The sequence below is a fragment of the Talpa europaea genome, assembly GCF_964194135.1.
Source record: "Talpa europaea genome assembly, chromosome: 6".
NCBI lineage: Eukaryota > Metazoa > Chordata > Mammalia > Eulipotyphla > Talpidae > Talpa > Talpa europaea.
Genome location: NC_140072.1, coordinates 57925714 through 57941550, shown reverse-complemented (window position 1 = coordinate 57941550; position 15837 = coordinate 57925714). Strand labels below are relative to the sequence as shown.

Genomic DNA, 15837 nt, shown 5'->3' with positions numbered 1-15837 from the left:
ATCATCTTCATAATCTGGCAACTAGGGCATTACACAGTCTGGGTTTTGGCTTCTTTAGTTCATGATATCTTGCTAAACAAAAAATCATTCTTGATAATTACAATCAAAAATTAATTTCATGAACTTATTATTCTTCGGCTGCAGATATATTAGCTAGTTCCTAGTGTTTTACAATGTAACAAATACATCTCTAGTTTTACTATGATCCATAGATCACAGTGTCTGTTTCTAGGTACCATAAGCTTCTACTTTCTGAAGCTGTAAATATTCTCAGGAAAAAAGTCTTTGAGAAGACATACAAACACACATATACATATAAAGAACAGTGCAAGGCAATTCACTGCTTAAAAAATCAAATGAATGGTTGGGACATTAAGTTCAGGGGAAAAAAATAATGAAGGTGTAATCTTGCAAAGGCCTTGCACTAGAGGCAGGCTTGAGCTGGCCCTTGAAGTCAGGAATGAATTTAGTGGAACACAGAGAAAAGGACCTCCCAGGTGAGAAAACGGTCTGAGCAAAGATGTACTAGGAGAAAGGCAAGGACAAGGCAGGGGTTTCCTTGTCAGAGGATACAGGCTAATAAAACTGGATGGGTAGATGGAACCAGAATATGAAGGATCTTAAATGTTCTGGGTCATGTGGTATACTAAACAGGGATATGGTAGGATGGCATTTTTATAAGATTTATCTTGTGGTGGTAAGGTATTGGATAGATTGAAGAAGTGGCCAATCCACCAGAACAGGTATGAACTGAGTGATGGCAGTGATATGATTGGGGAGAATATAATAAAAATAGGAGAAACTCCAATGTAAGAATTAAACCAGTCAGGAAATAATTGACTCCTCTCTCTTGCAAGCCAGATGCATAGAAAACTTTAATTTTCAGTCATCCAAACTTGAATGCTGACACCTCTGATAGAAACTGAAAGGAGAGGAAAACCTTGTGTTAGGAGTAAAAAGGGAAGGAGAGGCAATGATACTAAATACAAATTTAGACCTATGAGTTTAGGGGGACAGTAGACTTCTCAAGAAGTTTTCAAACTGAAATATATTAGAGTTTAGGAAAGATGTCAGTGTTATAGACATTCCTTACAAGTTGTTTTTTTTTTAAAGATTTATTTATTTATACAAGCACTGGGTACAGTCAGAAGCGCGGGAGGGTGAGAGAATTCACCAGAGCCAGAGCGGGGAGCAGAGCAGGCAGAAGGACCGAAGTACACTGCTGAGGGGAGCAGCGGGCGGCAGGAGAGGTCTGCGCGCCGTACGGGACCCTCCTCCAGTGGCCGGGGAGCAGCCGGGGATCGAACCGGCACTGCAGAGGCTGCAGGCAGCTTCGCAACCCAGCGCTCAACCGCTGCGCCACCGGGGAGGCCCACACGTTGTTTTTCTTAATATGAATTTGCTGCATGAATGTTAAAAGGAAAAAAATATTACCAAAAGCCTTCCATCCTACTATCAAATTTGGGGATTTTCCCATATTTCCTTCCAATCTAATTACACAGTTACAATTCTAGAAAAGATATAATGCTTTGACTTCTGAAAACAATCCAACAATCATTAAACGCCATAATCCATTCCTTTTTGTTAATAAATGCAAGAGACTGACTAATGGTTAACTATATACACTGCTACTTATAAGTTCTATGTTTACTTGAAAATTAGGGCTTCCCTGGTGGTGCAAGGGGTTAAGCACCTCAGTATGAAGCAATCGCAGCCTCTGCACATGAGTTTGATCACCGGCCAGCCAGGAAACTACCCACTTCGTGGCAAAGCAGACCTCTCCTGTCTCGCCTGCTGCTCCCCTCAGCAGTGTATTTCAGTCAGTCTGCCTGTTCTGCTCCCCACTCTGTCTCTGGTGAATCCTGTCACCACCACCCCATCTCTGGCCTGTACCCCAGTTCTTGTATGCATAAATAAATCTTTTTTAAAAAAAAGTTTTAAAAATTAAATGAGGTGCAAGTAGCCCATCAACAAATGTCAGACGTTCCACTTCACATCAGCTGGTTTTATTTTTTCCATTGATCACCACCCAAAACCCAAACTGGGTTGCGCAAGATTTATCACCCATAATGGTTAAAATTTAGATGCTACACAGCTGACTAAAGTAAAAAGATGATCAAAATATCTATTTCTTTAGGATTTTAATACAGGGGGTTGTGCAAAGATGACTTATTCTACCATCTGGGTAATGTACATTAGTACATATGCTTGCTGTGATGATACAAAAGAGTGGGGAATCTTGAAAAAACATTTTAAACAAAGCACTGAGTTTAAATGCCTGTTATCAAAATCCAGTGATTAGCCTAAATGAGAGGAAAAACCTATTTCCAGAGAGTTATACAGTCTTAATTATGTATTCACTCCAGCCAACGCACTGCAGTCATTTTAATTTGAGTTGCTTCCAGTTTTGCAAAGATGAATTTTGTATCACTTGATATGAGTCAGCTGGACTCCTTTGGTCTGCAAGCTTTCAAAAAGACTGCAACAGAAAGACCAGCACTAAACTGCTCAAAGCACAGTTAGGATTTCTGCTCAGGTGTAAAACCAAGCTTAGATTTCTGGCAAAAAAGACCCACCATTCGAATTAGACACCATTATATTATCATTGAGTGCCCAACCATTAGCACCTGATTTCATTATCTCTGCAGCGCAACACTTTATCCTCTAATTAATTCTTAGGAATTAGAATTAAAAATATGAAACTAAGCAGAAGAAGGGAACTATGAACAGAACAAAGCCAAAGGCTAACAATGGGAAGAAAGAAAAATACAAATAATCAAGGAGGCCTTTCTGGGAACAATACTCCACAAAAAGAAAGTCAACCTCCAGAACTGGATAATATGGACACAGAAGAGTATCTCCATCTAACAGATAAAAAATTCAAAAAGGCCATAGTGAAAATAATTAAAAAATTAAGAGAAAATGCCAAAAGATATAAGAATATAATCAATGAACTAAGGAAGAAAAAGGAATTGCTAAAGAAGAAAGTGAAGGAACTGGAGGATACCCAGAGATTAGTGGCGGAGCTCAAGAATTCTGGGAAAAGCCATGAAAATAGAATAGAAGAAATGGAAGAATACTCTCGAAGATACAGACATAAAAAGAACCAAAAAAGGAAAAGGAAAGAGAAGTACAAAAGAAAAAAAAATGAAGACTTGTTTTGAGAAATATCTGATACCATGAGGAAAGGAAACATAAGAGTTATAGGAATCCCAGAAAGTGAGGACAGAGACAAAGGAAATGAGAAACGATTCAAGGAGATAATTAAAGAGAACTTCCCAAGCATAAAGAAGAAAATGAAAATAGACATACAGGAAGCTAGAAAACCACCAAATTGCCACAATGAAAACTACAGCAAGACACATAATAGTATAGTTTCCAAGGGCCCAAGAGAAGGAAAAAATAATGAAACTGATGAGGGCAAAGAAAAAGATAACCTATAAAGGAAAACCAATTAGGCTGACATCAGACTTCTCCGAAGAAACACTATGGGCAAGAAGAGAATGGAGTGACATATTTAACAAACTCCAAATCAACAAATGCCAACCAAGAATAGTCTATCCCGCAAAGCTCTCCTTCCTCTATGAAGGAAAAATAAAAACCTCAGACAAACAGAATCTGCAGAAATTCATTACTACTAACCCCCCACTCCAAAAAATATTACAAGCAGCCCTAAAACCAAAACCAAGAGAGAAATCAATAGAAAGAACAGAATAAGGTAAGGAATAGAATCACAAGAAGGCAAACAAAATGGCAAATACAGACGCTAGTTTATCAATATTAACTCTAAATATAAATGGACTAAACTCATTAATAAAAAGACATAGTCGCAGGCTGGATTAAAAAACAGAACCCAATCTTTTGCTGTCTATAGGAAACACATTTAACTACAAAAGATATACATAGATTGAAAGTAAAAGGTTGAAAAACAATTCTACAAGCAAATGGGCCAAAAAAGAAGGCAGGAACAGCTATACTTGTATCAGATAAAATAGACTTCAAACTAAAAAAGGTAAAAAGAGGCACAAGCCATCACTACATTGTGATTAAGGGGACAATGCATCAAGAAGACATAACTCTCATCAACATATACTCACTAAATGAAAGAACACCAGTATATATCAGACAATTATAATCATATCTGAAAATATACAGTAGTGAAAATACATATGTAGTAGGAGACTGCAAAACACCACTCTCACCAACAGATAGACCAAAGAGACAAAAAAAAGCAAGGACACCAGGGCTCTAAATAAGGACCTAAACCTCATGGGCTTAACACATATTTATAGGACACTCTACCCAAAAAAATCCAAGTACATATTTTTCCCAAGAGCACATGGCTCATTCTCCAGAATCGATCACATACTGGGACACTAGACAAACATCAACAGATATGCTAAGATCAAAATCATACTAACTATCTTCGCTGACCATAATGGCATCAAACTAGAAATAAAACATGAAAAGAAAACAAGGAGATTGAAATCCACACTACTGGAAGACCATTAGATCAATAAGGATATCAAAGAAGAAATTAAAAATTACAAACAACAATGAGGACACAACTCTCCAGAACATATGGGACACAACAAAAGCAGTTGTAAGAGGAAAATTTATAGCAATACAGGCTCACATCAAGAAACAAGAAAGAACTCAAAGAAACAAACTAATCTCTCACATTAAAGAGCTAGAAAAAGAACAACCAAAAAACCCAAAAGCCAGTAGAAGAAAGGAAATAATAAAAATCAAAGCAGAACCTAATAAAATAGTAAAAAAAAAAAAATCCAAAAAAAATTAACAAAACCAAAAGTTGGTTCTTTGAAAAAACAGACAAACCTCTAGCCCGGCTCACAAAGGAAAAACAGGAAAAAGAACAAATATATAGGATCATAAATGAAAGAGAAGAAATTATAACAGACACAGCAGAAATCAAAAGAATAATCAGAGATTTTTATGAACAGTTATATGTAAACAAGTTCAACAATCTAGAAATATATAATCACCTAAAGCTAGGTAAAGAAGAAATAGAACATCTAAATAGACCAATTACAAGCACTGAAATTGAAACAGTAATCAAAACCCTCCCCCAAAACAGCACCAGATGGCTGCACAAATGAATTCTACCAAACATTCAGAAAAAACTAGTGCCTATCCTACATAAACTCAAAAAATTGAGAAGGAATACTACATTCTATGAAGCCAACATTACACTAATACCAAAACTAAACAAGAACAACACACAAAAATGAAAACAACAGCCCAATCTCTCTAATGAACACTGATGCAAAAATCCTCAATAAAATCCTAGGCAACAGCCGGGCCTCCCTGGTGGTACAAGGGCTTAAGATACAACCTATGATGCTGTCCGCAGCAACTGCAGCACGAGTTCAATCCCCAAGCCCTGGCTGGCCAGGGAGCTACCCACATGGTACAGCAGACCTCTCCTGTCTTGCCCGCTGCTCCACTCAGCAGTGTATTTCAGTCAGTCTGCCTGTTCTGTTCCCCACTCTGTATCTGGTGAATCCTCTCACCCCTCAAACCTCTAGTCTGTACCCCAGCTCTTGTATACATAAATAAATCAATCTTAAAAAAAAAATCCTAGCCAACAGAATCCAACAATGCATCAAAAAGATAATTCTCCATGACCAAGTGGGATTTATTTCAGGGGCACAAGGATGGTTCAACATCTGAAAATCAATTAATGTAATCCAACACATCAAAAAGAAAAATAAAAACCATATGTTGAGAAAGCATTCAGTAAAGTTCAACATCCGTTTATGATGAAGGCCCTCAAAATTCTCAGGATAGAAGGAACATGCCTTAACGTAATAAAAGCCATATAGGACAAACCCATAGCCAATATCATTCTCAATGGTAAAAAGCAGAAAGCCTTTCCCTTAAGATCTGGACCAAGACAAGGATGTCCACTCTCTCCACTGCTTTTCAATATAATACTGGAAAGTCCTAGCCAGAGCAATAAGACAAGAGAAAGATATACAAGGAATCCAAATAGGGTAAGAAGTACTAAAACTATCACCATTTGAAGATGATATGATAATATACATCGTGAACCCTAAAAGCGCCACAGAAAAACTAGTCAAAATAATCAACCAGTTTAGTAAAACAATAAGATACAAAATCAACACACAAAAATCAGTAGCCTTCCTATATGTAAACAATCAATCTGAAGAAGAAGAAATTAAGAAAACCATCCCTTTTATAATTGAAACAAAAAATATCAAATACTTGGGAGTAAACCTAACAAAAGAGGTGAAGGACCTATACAAAGAAAACTATAAAACATTGTTTAAAGAAACAGAAGACACAAAGAAATGTAAAGACATCCCTTGTATATGAACTAGGAAAATTAACATTATCAAAATGGCCATCTTACCAAAAGCAATTTTCAGACTCAAGGCTATTTCAATAAAAATTTCAATGACATTCTTCAAAGAGATAGAACAAATATTGATGAAATTTAATGAAACCACAAAAAAACCTCGAATGTAATCAGGGAATTGCAAATCAAAACCCACTGCTGGTGGGAATGCATGGTCCAACCACTATGGAAAGCTATGTGGAGTTTCCTCAAGCTACTAAAAATGGAGCTTCAGCAATTCCACTCGTAGGGATATAACCCAAGGACACAAAAACATTAATCAAAAGGCTACCTGCACCCCTATGTTTTTTTTAAAAGATTAATTTATTTATGCATACAAGAACTGGGCAGGAGGGAGAGGATTCACCAGAGAGTGGGGAGCACAACAAGCAGACCTACTGAAATACACTGCTGAGGGGAGCAGCAGGCGAGACAGGAGAGGTCTGCTGCACCATGTGAGTTAGCTCCCTGGCAGGCCAGGGATTGAACTGGTGCTGCAGTGGCTGGCAATAGCTTGATAGCGCTATCTTTAACCCCTGCACCACCAGGGAGGCCCCCATGCCCCTATGCTCATTGCAGCACTATTTACAATAGGTAAGATAGGGAAACAACCCAAATGCCCAAAAATAGATGACTGGATCAAGAAGATGTGGTATATATACACAATGGAATATTACTCAGCAATCAAAAAAGATAAACTCATGCCATTCGCAGCAACAAGGATGGAGTGGGAAGGGATTACGCTCAGTGAAATAAGCCAGAAAGAAAAAGAAAAATATCAATGGCTTCACTTATAGGAGGAATGCAGGAGAACCAAATGAAAGGCCAGGGGGAAAATTATAATAAGTTAAAAAACAAAATTAACAGGGAACTATAAGTCAGAGACATTCTACAGGGGAGGGGAAGGGAAAGTGGTCAAAACAGGGGAGGGACGAGCACAAGGGAATATGGTGATGGTGTACAGGTAAACTGGTGGTGGGAATTTTACAGGGACTACACCTGAGAGGAGAAAGCATACATTGTACAAAAAGGAAGAAAAAAAAAATGAAACTAGAAATTTGGCAATACTTACTAATTAGGCAGTGCATATCTTGAGAATATCGAGAGTTATCAGGAATTGTGAAGCTTCCATCACAAATTGCCACCTGACTCTCCCCAAATGGCAAAGTGAAGTAGCATAATTTATATAACAAACATCCAAGAGCCTAAAAGGTAAAGCAGATTGACAACAGAGGTTTAACCTCCATAACTGCAGAGAGGTATATGGAAAGATACTGCCGTCATCCATTTACTAGTTGATATACCAGTAGGTATAAAAACTATGTACTACTAACTTCTTAGAAACTTGAATTCAGAACCTAACACCACTATTTAGCCAATGAGTTACATATTTCTACCATTATGAACAATAAATAACAAGAATCTCAGCTGTTTTGCTGTAATCAGTAACACATGTGAAAATCACCTAAATAATGTGGAGGTCACCTGAATAATTTTCACAGAGCTCTAAAGCAATTTCCTTTGATACGCTTCAAGAAGCAGTTGCTGATCACCTTGAGTCAAGAATAACCCTGAGGGATAAGTAGATAATGACATGGTGCTATGTCACTGTCTGGATTAAACTTGGCAATTTATAGTTAAGACTGTTGATATCTATGATGTGGCTAGGTTAGTTGACACCTACCCAAATGTCTGCCTTCGTAGTGATGATTTTGCCACTGTACAGGTTGACCATTTCTGGTGCTCGATAGGACAGCGTTGTGTATCTACAATCAAGAGATTAATTTTTTGTTAAATATATGTCAATGCTATAATTAAAAAACCAAGGGCAACAGAAATACTTTAAAATTATATATTAATAGAATATAGTTCCCTGGGAGCAATCTGCATAAGAGAGTATGAAATATTAGTGCAGGTAAAATGAAAAGCTGATCTTGTTATATACCCACGGCGCTCTAAGCACCAGTTCTAACCAAAATTAATGGTGAAGCTCTAAATAAGCTCTAAAAGCAACTTTTCTTGGACACTACCCCCCCCAAATGAAAAGATCCTCTGTAATCCTTGTTATCTGATACTATTTTGCTGATCTGTTTTTTAAATGAGTAATCCCTTTCAGCGTGGCTCAAAGAGATGTAATACCAACTGGGACACTCTGGAGAATAGAGAAAGTGGGCCCAGGCTAGGGTGGAAGATGGATAGGATCGTCCCTGCTGGAATAGGGATAAAACAACAGTTTCCCCCTTATCTCTGGCTCAAGAAAATAAAGTAGTATAAGCACATCTTCAAAGTACGTGTCCTAGTATTATCAAGCAAGTGACTTATGCTGTGTGTCTCTAGCGCCCAATGAGCATACTAAGATTTAGATATCCATCAAGGCCCATGGACCATGTATCTTCCTGCCCCAGTCATGGTTGCCTGGGATGATATATGAAGAGACATCTGACTTACTAGCAGTAATAGTGAATACTGTTACCCATGAAAAACCCAACACTCTGGACAATAGGAGGAAATTACAGAGCCACAAATCTAAAGAAGTGTTTTCTCATGGAATTCAGTGATTCAATATATGTAAAGTTCAATTACTCACCACAAATTCCACTAGACTGAGGTGAGCTCCTTAGGAGTGGGAAGGAATACATAGCAATTCCGGTTCAGTAAAAAGCACATCCAACTGAGTGATAATGCTATGGTGGTTGTGAATGTAACAGTATTCCTACTGTGTGAACACCACTCAGTTTTTTGAGGATTCTGTAACACAACTCAAAGTATCTACAAGACCACTGGGTCACTGACAATATGCTCTAAGATTCTTTTACTTTAGCCTGCTGATCAATGACTGAACCCTCTCTTCTTCCTGCACTTAAAATCAAACAATCCAACAGCCAATATGATGCTAAGATGAGGGGCAACAGATTAGCACCATTGTTTACCCACGCTGACCATCTCATCCATAAGGTGAAAATGAAGTTGCTGATCTAATAATAGACAAAATTCGAAGAAAGTAGAAGCTTACTTCTTAATCTCATCTTCTACTGCATTGACTCCTTCGGTTTGAGGATTCTGGAATTTGTTGGTGGCACTTCCAAAGTCACACAGGACATAATGGCCTCGGTCATGCAAGAGAATATTTTCAACCTGAAAAATACACCCCAACCACCCATTCCAAGATATCATTTAGCAGTGCATGTGAATATCTGATTAACAATGACATAAATAACATATTTTACTCCTGTGAATTCCATTAATGTGGTACAGGAAAGCTACTCTCTTCCATGTATCTCAAGAATCACCCCATGCAGAACAAAAAAAAAGAAGTAACAGGGTAAACTGACTAGAGGAAGGAAAAGAGCAAACTTCACACTAGGGAAACAAGAGTCCCATTTTCTAGATTATCATATTTCTGCAAAAACAGTCCTTATACATTCAAGGGTCCTTTCAGTTCAGAATGCTCTCCATTATCCCCACCTCCTTACCTAATTATCAAACCCCATTCATTTTTCAAATCTTAGTTCAAATATGCTCTTTGAAGCCTTCCTCAGGCCCCCAACCAGATAAACTCACTCGATCCCTAAATTCCTTCAGTACTCTGTTCCTTCACGATCTCAATGATATCACTTGGACTTCATAAGAGTGTGTGTGTGTGTGTGTGTGTGTAAATTAATATATAAATATATTATATATGATATATAAAAAATATATATAAATTTGTTTACAACACAAGGTCAAGATTTTCAAAATTAATAAACATTTGCTATAAATATTTGTGATAAAAGGCCTGTGGGCAAACAGGCAGTTTTCCTGTTAAAGTATTACCCTTATCTTTTCTTAAGTGAATTTTTTAGTTTGTTAAGAATTCTGAAGAAAAATCCTAGTATCAAAAGACTTTGCTCATGAGACAACAACTCCAAAACAGCAGGTACTACTGCTTAACACTTAATATTTAAGTACTAATTAATTTTTAGTGTAGGTAAGGTAAGCTGGCTGGTGTGCTAGGACAGATCTGGCTATATATGGGCAATAAAATGGCAAAAAAAAAAAAAAAATCTTGCTTGGTCAATAAGTCTGTAGTTTCCATTGTCTTGTCTTCAGCCTCCCAAAGACTCATCACCTTTGGAAAACAAAGGCAAGAGTATGCAATAAGCTCCTAAGGACAAGCACCATCTCTTATCCATGTTAATAGTCTTCTTTACAGCCTAAAACAGTGCTGGGGCAGAAATGTTTGAATGAAATAAAAGAAAATAAAAAATGAAAACAAAAACTAGAAACGAATATAATATTTTGTGTGTGCTGGCAGATCACAAGCAAAACCTATGCCCTACTACTATAATTACTGCTATAATTGCTTCTTTTTACAAAATACCTGGCAATCATAACATTTGCTTGTTTCTATACTTTTTAAATTCTTTTAAAAAATACATTTTATAAAAATGTTTATTTTGTTATTTGTACCTGTTAAATCCAATACTAAAAAGTTTTGTTGCAAACTATTCTGTACTTTATTGTTTCTTACCCCTACTGAGTCTCACTCATGGTGGCAGTGTGAGGGGTTTTATCATCGTTGTTAACTCCTATTCCTTGGACTTCATCTGTGGGAAGCCTCTGAGGACTAAGTTTAAAGTCTATTGTTCTTCCAGAGAGGATAAGCTTATGAACCTAGTTCATTACTAACCTGGAGTTACTTTAATTAACAATTTTGATACTGGAATTTTTAACCACACAGGCAAGTATGAACTATTGCCACCTATCTGTGTGGATATGCTCTTGTGATTAATGATTGCTAGAAGACACATGTTCTGCAGAGACAAGGCTGAGGTAGACAACTATTTCCACCATCCACAGATTTGATAAAGCTCATTGGTTAATTTATTTATGCAAAGTAAAACAGTCAAGCTAGTCTAAACATATATTTACTTCAGGAATCAAAAATAATCTCAACAAAGCAACACTAATGTTTTCTATCTAAATCAGAGATTATAAAAAGGACAGCCACAATTTACTGAGCTTTTACTAATATAAGTAGTACCATACTGAACACATTACATTGATTATCTCACTAAATCCTCATATTAACAATATAGCAATATCCCCATTTTACAGATGGGAAAACGGAGATTCACAGTGATTAAGCCAAGAAGCGAACCTAGGTAATCTAACTCTAGAGAATAAGTAATTGCCTTTCTGTCAGGGTAAGAAGAAGGTTGGAAGCAGAGCAATTACTCAAGATCCCCATGCCCACCTTTCACACTGGTGGGACTACAGCTGCCCAATGTAGTGAACACAAGTTTAAGGACAGGGTTATCTTAGTTCTTGATGTCTAGAAATGGCCCTATTAACAGGAATCCAGTCAATGAGGAACCAAGTGTCTAAATATTAACCAGGCTGATTTATGCAATGTTTCCTAAACATCCGCTATATTGCTTAGTTAGTCCTTTTATTCAATTGCTCACTCTGCACTAGTCAAATCTGAACCATTCTTTCAAGTCCTATTCAAGGCATAACTACTCAGTAAAACTTTTCAAGGTTACCCTACAAAATCTACAAAATTTACTGTAGGAGGGATAGGCAAAATAAGGTCAAACCAAGCAGGTTATTATCCTCAAGCTAGAGCTGCTTTTCAACAACTATGGCAGAGAAAGTTGAGTAGTTGTGACAGAGACTGTATGGCTGACAAGCCTAAAATAATCACAGTCTAACCCTTTCAGAAAAGTCTCTCATCCTCTGGTCTATACTTATATGATGCCAATGTGTTCCTAGAACTCCAGTTCAATACTTCACACACACTAAGGACCTCTAAAATCCTTTTCAATAATTTTCCTTCTTCGCCTCACGCTTCTTACAGGGTTTATGTAAAACTCTATGTCTTTGCATGCAGTACTTTCCAAGTCAGGCTCTATACTTCAAATGCTGGAATGTACAATCTAGAAACCTGAAAAGTTAGGTTCACATCAAAACACAAACAAGGTAGTTCCAGGGACCAAAATCACTGGGGAAAGAAGGAGAACTACATGGACAAAGGAGGAATAAAGATGAGGCACATTGTGATTCCCTCATCCCTCCACTTTAAAAACTAAGTTTGTATGTCTGGTTGGGCTCCAGAATGGCAGCACTCAGGAGTTACACTATATCCAACCTGGCCCCTACCTCAGCTTGCCTCCTTCCACAAAGATAATATTGTACAAAACTATATTGCCCTAAAAAAATTTTTTTTAAATTAAAGTTATATGTAAAAGTAGGCAAGAGATTCAAAAATATTGATGTAGGGAAAGTTTTATCAATATTTAAAAAATATCTACACAGATAAAAGCAATAATTTCTGCTTTAGCTACTTTGCAAGTTTGTGGGGGTGGAGGGGAAGAGGAATACTACAAAGGTGAAATCACTTGGCAGCGGTCACCCTAGCAATCGCACACCCCACACCTTCTCAATCTGTCTCTGTGACTTGTAACTCCTGAAAGCCTCCAATATCAACCTGGCTGCTGCTACTGCCCTCCACCATCCATCACCACCAGCATCCACAAAAACATGTAACACAGAGCCAGGCATATGGCAACCAGACTAGACTTATGGCTCAGAAGACCTCAGGGGTTATTTGAGGTATCTGACCTTGTATGAATCTATAAACCTCTTTGAGCTTGTTTCTCAAAGTAAAGCTGATCATATTTCTATCACCATTGTTATGGAACACATAAGCAAATGTACATGAAGGTAAACTGTAAATTTTCTTATATAAATATAAAACACTATTGCCATTCTTTAATTAAGAAACATATGTGAACTCTTACTACATGCAAAGTACTTTTCTAGGTTCTAGGGATAAGGCTAAGAACAAATCAAAGTTCATTCTCTCATGGAGTTTAGAGTCCAGTTGGGACTAATAGGAAAATAAGTATAATTGCATGGTAGTGACAAATATAGTGAAAAGAATACAGCAAGTTAAATATATATAGGGCGAAGAGGGATGCACAATCAGGGAAGGTCCTCCTGATGAGAGGGGAAGAGACCTGACTGATGAAGGAAGAGGACATGGTCCATCTTGGGGTGGAACTTTCTAAACAGAGAACAGCCTACATGAAGGGCCTGAGATAGGGCGTGCTGAGATATCTGGGGTCACGGTAGCTGGAATAGCAGAGTGCTGGGCACCAATACTGCAAAGAAAATAGAAAATGTGAAACTGGACATATGAGTGGGGAGACAAAATAATGCTGGCCTTGAAGGAAGTGGAGAACTTAAGTGAAACCAGTAACAGGAACAAAGGCACAGAGGCAGGGCTGATAACAATGACATCAACAAGCAATAGCACTTCCTATGTGCCAGACACTCCTGCATGCACTTTTACCTATGGTATTTCATGCAATTCTTACAAAGCTGCAATGTCTCCATTTAATAAAGGAGATAATGGAGGTCAGTTACCTAACTTGCCTGAGGTCACAGGGCAAATAGGGCAGGATTTTGGCTCAGGCTGCCTGTCTGCTGGGACTACACCCTCACCTACCACAATGGCAAGTATTCTACAATTAAAGGAAAATGGACAATGCAGACTCAGGCTGGCAAAGGAGAAGGGAGTGGGAAGAGAGAATACCAGAAAAGCAAACAGAGGGCAGATTGAGGAAGGCCATTGGGAGGCAGTTAGCATTTTTAATAGATCAGCAGCAGATGAAAAAAGGTGTTCTGGGAAGATTAGCATGATGACAGAGAAGGAAGAATAAAAGAAACAGACAATAAGGGCAGGTACAACTGTCCAGGTGTGAGCTGATCAGGGCCAAGTCTAGAGCAGGGCCAACAGGGATTAAGTGAGATTAGGAAGGCAGAGAACTAAATGGATAGTCAAACACCATCTTCTGATAGCTGAATTTGTAGTGACTTTGTTTTTGTCAAAAGCCCTCAGAATGTAACCTAACATTGGTTATGATTGCTTACAATCATCAAATCTTCCAGCTTGTTGGAAGTTTGACCTTATTTCCCACCCTGTCCACTTAGAGAGGGTTATTAAAGTTGTCACTCCTGAATTCTGCTTATAGCTTTAGCTAAAAGGTCTGGAAAACCACCTCCTACTGACCTCTTCTTCTTGATATAATTCCAAACAGATATGGCGTTCAGACATTTCAGTCACAGAACTTATTACCACTGGAAATTTTGGAGGATTAGATGAATGCAGGTTTTCAAACCTGCATTTAGGTTTCTAAATATGGGACAAGAATCTTCATGCTGTTGTACTTGATGAGATCAAACTCTCTTCTGACAAAAAAAAAATGGGGGGAGGGGAGAAACATTCATGACTTTCTAGCTGAATGTGCTTGTTAAGGCTTAACACTTTTCTGCTTTCTTAAGGGTTTGGGCAAACAGCACAGCATAATACAGCAAAACAGAGCCAACCAACAAGAACCCTAATGGGAGTAAAACACCTGGACCTTTGTTCTGCTTTGATCACTGTAAGCTGTGCCTTTCTGGGCAGAGGTTTCCTTATTGTAATCGGAGAGGTGACCTGCCCAGGTCTATGATGCCATGATCTGCAATAAAGACCTTTATTTTTCCTCAGAGAGATGAAAAACAAAAGTGGGGAAAAAAATTAAAATGTTAATGCATTTGAGGAGAGGCTTTCAATGTAGAACAGTACTTCTGTTATGGCTATTTTTAGAATATAAGCTGCTTAAAGGACTGCTTTCGCCGACTTCCTATATGTAATTTGAAAGAAAAACCACACACATCGTGGGCAGGGCAGAAGGGGCTTTTCTCTGTTCTGTATGTGAACCAGCAGACCCCCACACAGGGCAGCATGGGCTCCACAAGGGGGTTCCCAACTGGCCTGGTCTTTGTGACTTTATTCCCAGAGCTTTATTCACAGACTTTATTCACCAAATGGAAATCCTGCTCACAGAGAACCAAGAAACCAGCATCCAGAACGTTCTCTGGATGACGCCAGAGTGAAGAGCTTCCTGGTTGTGGCTACCACCAGAACTGTGGTGGTTGGTCCCAGCAGTGACATGGAGCTCTAAGTGGCTAAGGCCATGTGACACAATGACAGAGCCAGGGCAAACGGGTAAGACATGGGGACTTTTCACTCAGGCATGAGGAAGATGGTAATGCAGCAGGCAAATGTGACTCCCAACCAATACATACTACTAGAAAACGAGAAATGTAACATGCTGATAATAAAAGCATGTCGATGGGACTGAGTGTAAGATTTGGGGAGTCTGGGAAAGTTCCACTCAAAACAGAAGTCAACAACTAAAAATGACAACATCATTTCTTGATCTCTTGACTAACATCAAGTATAAAAATAACACAAGGAATTCTCTATAACAATCACAAACAAAACCTCATGCCATAGACCTCCACTTTTGTTCCGTATTTCCAAAGGAAAAGAGAAAGGAAAACAAAATATCCTGAACCACCAGTGGCCAATCAGTAGTATGCCTGATGGGCTTCAACATGGATTGAAACACAACTCCTGAGCC

General features: G+C 38.2%; 1 protein-coding gene across 2 annotated transcripts in view; it reads right to left on the bottom strand.

Annotated features, from left to right (window-relative positions):
- The window catches only part of AAK1 (AP2 associated kinase 1), a gene marked incomplete at its 3' end in the record, with an annotated part of 177438 nt that overhangs the window by 51507 nt on the left and 110094 nt on the right, over positions 1–15837 (bottom strand). For both annotated transcript variants that reach the window (XM_084235555.1, XM_084235556.1), the window contains exons 5-7: positions 9396–9517; positions 8067–8148; positions 7455–7587 (exon numbers count right to left, since the gene is read on the bottom strand). In XM_084235555.1, the coding sequence (XP_084091681.1) occupies positions 7455–7587; positions 8067–8148; positions 9396–9517 (337 nt within the window). The remainder of the gene's footprint in view (positions 1–7454; positions 7588–8066; positions 8149–9395; positions 9518–15837) is intronic.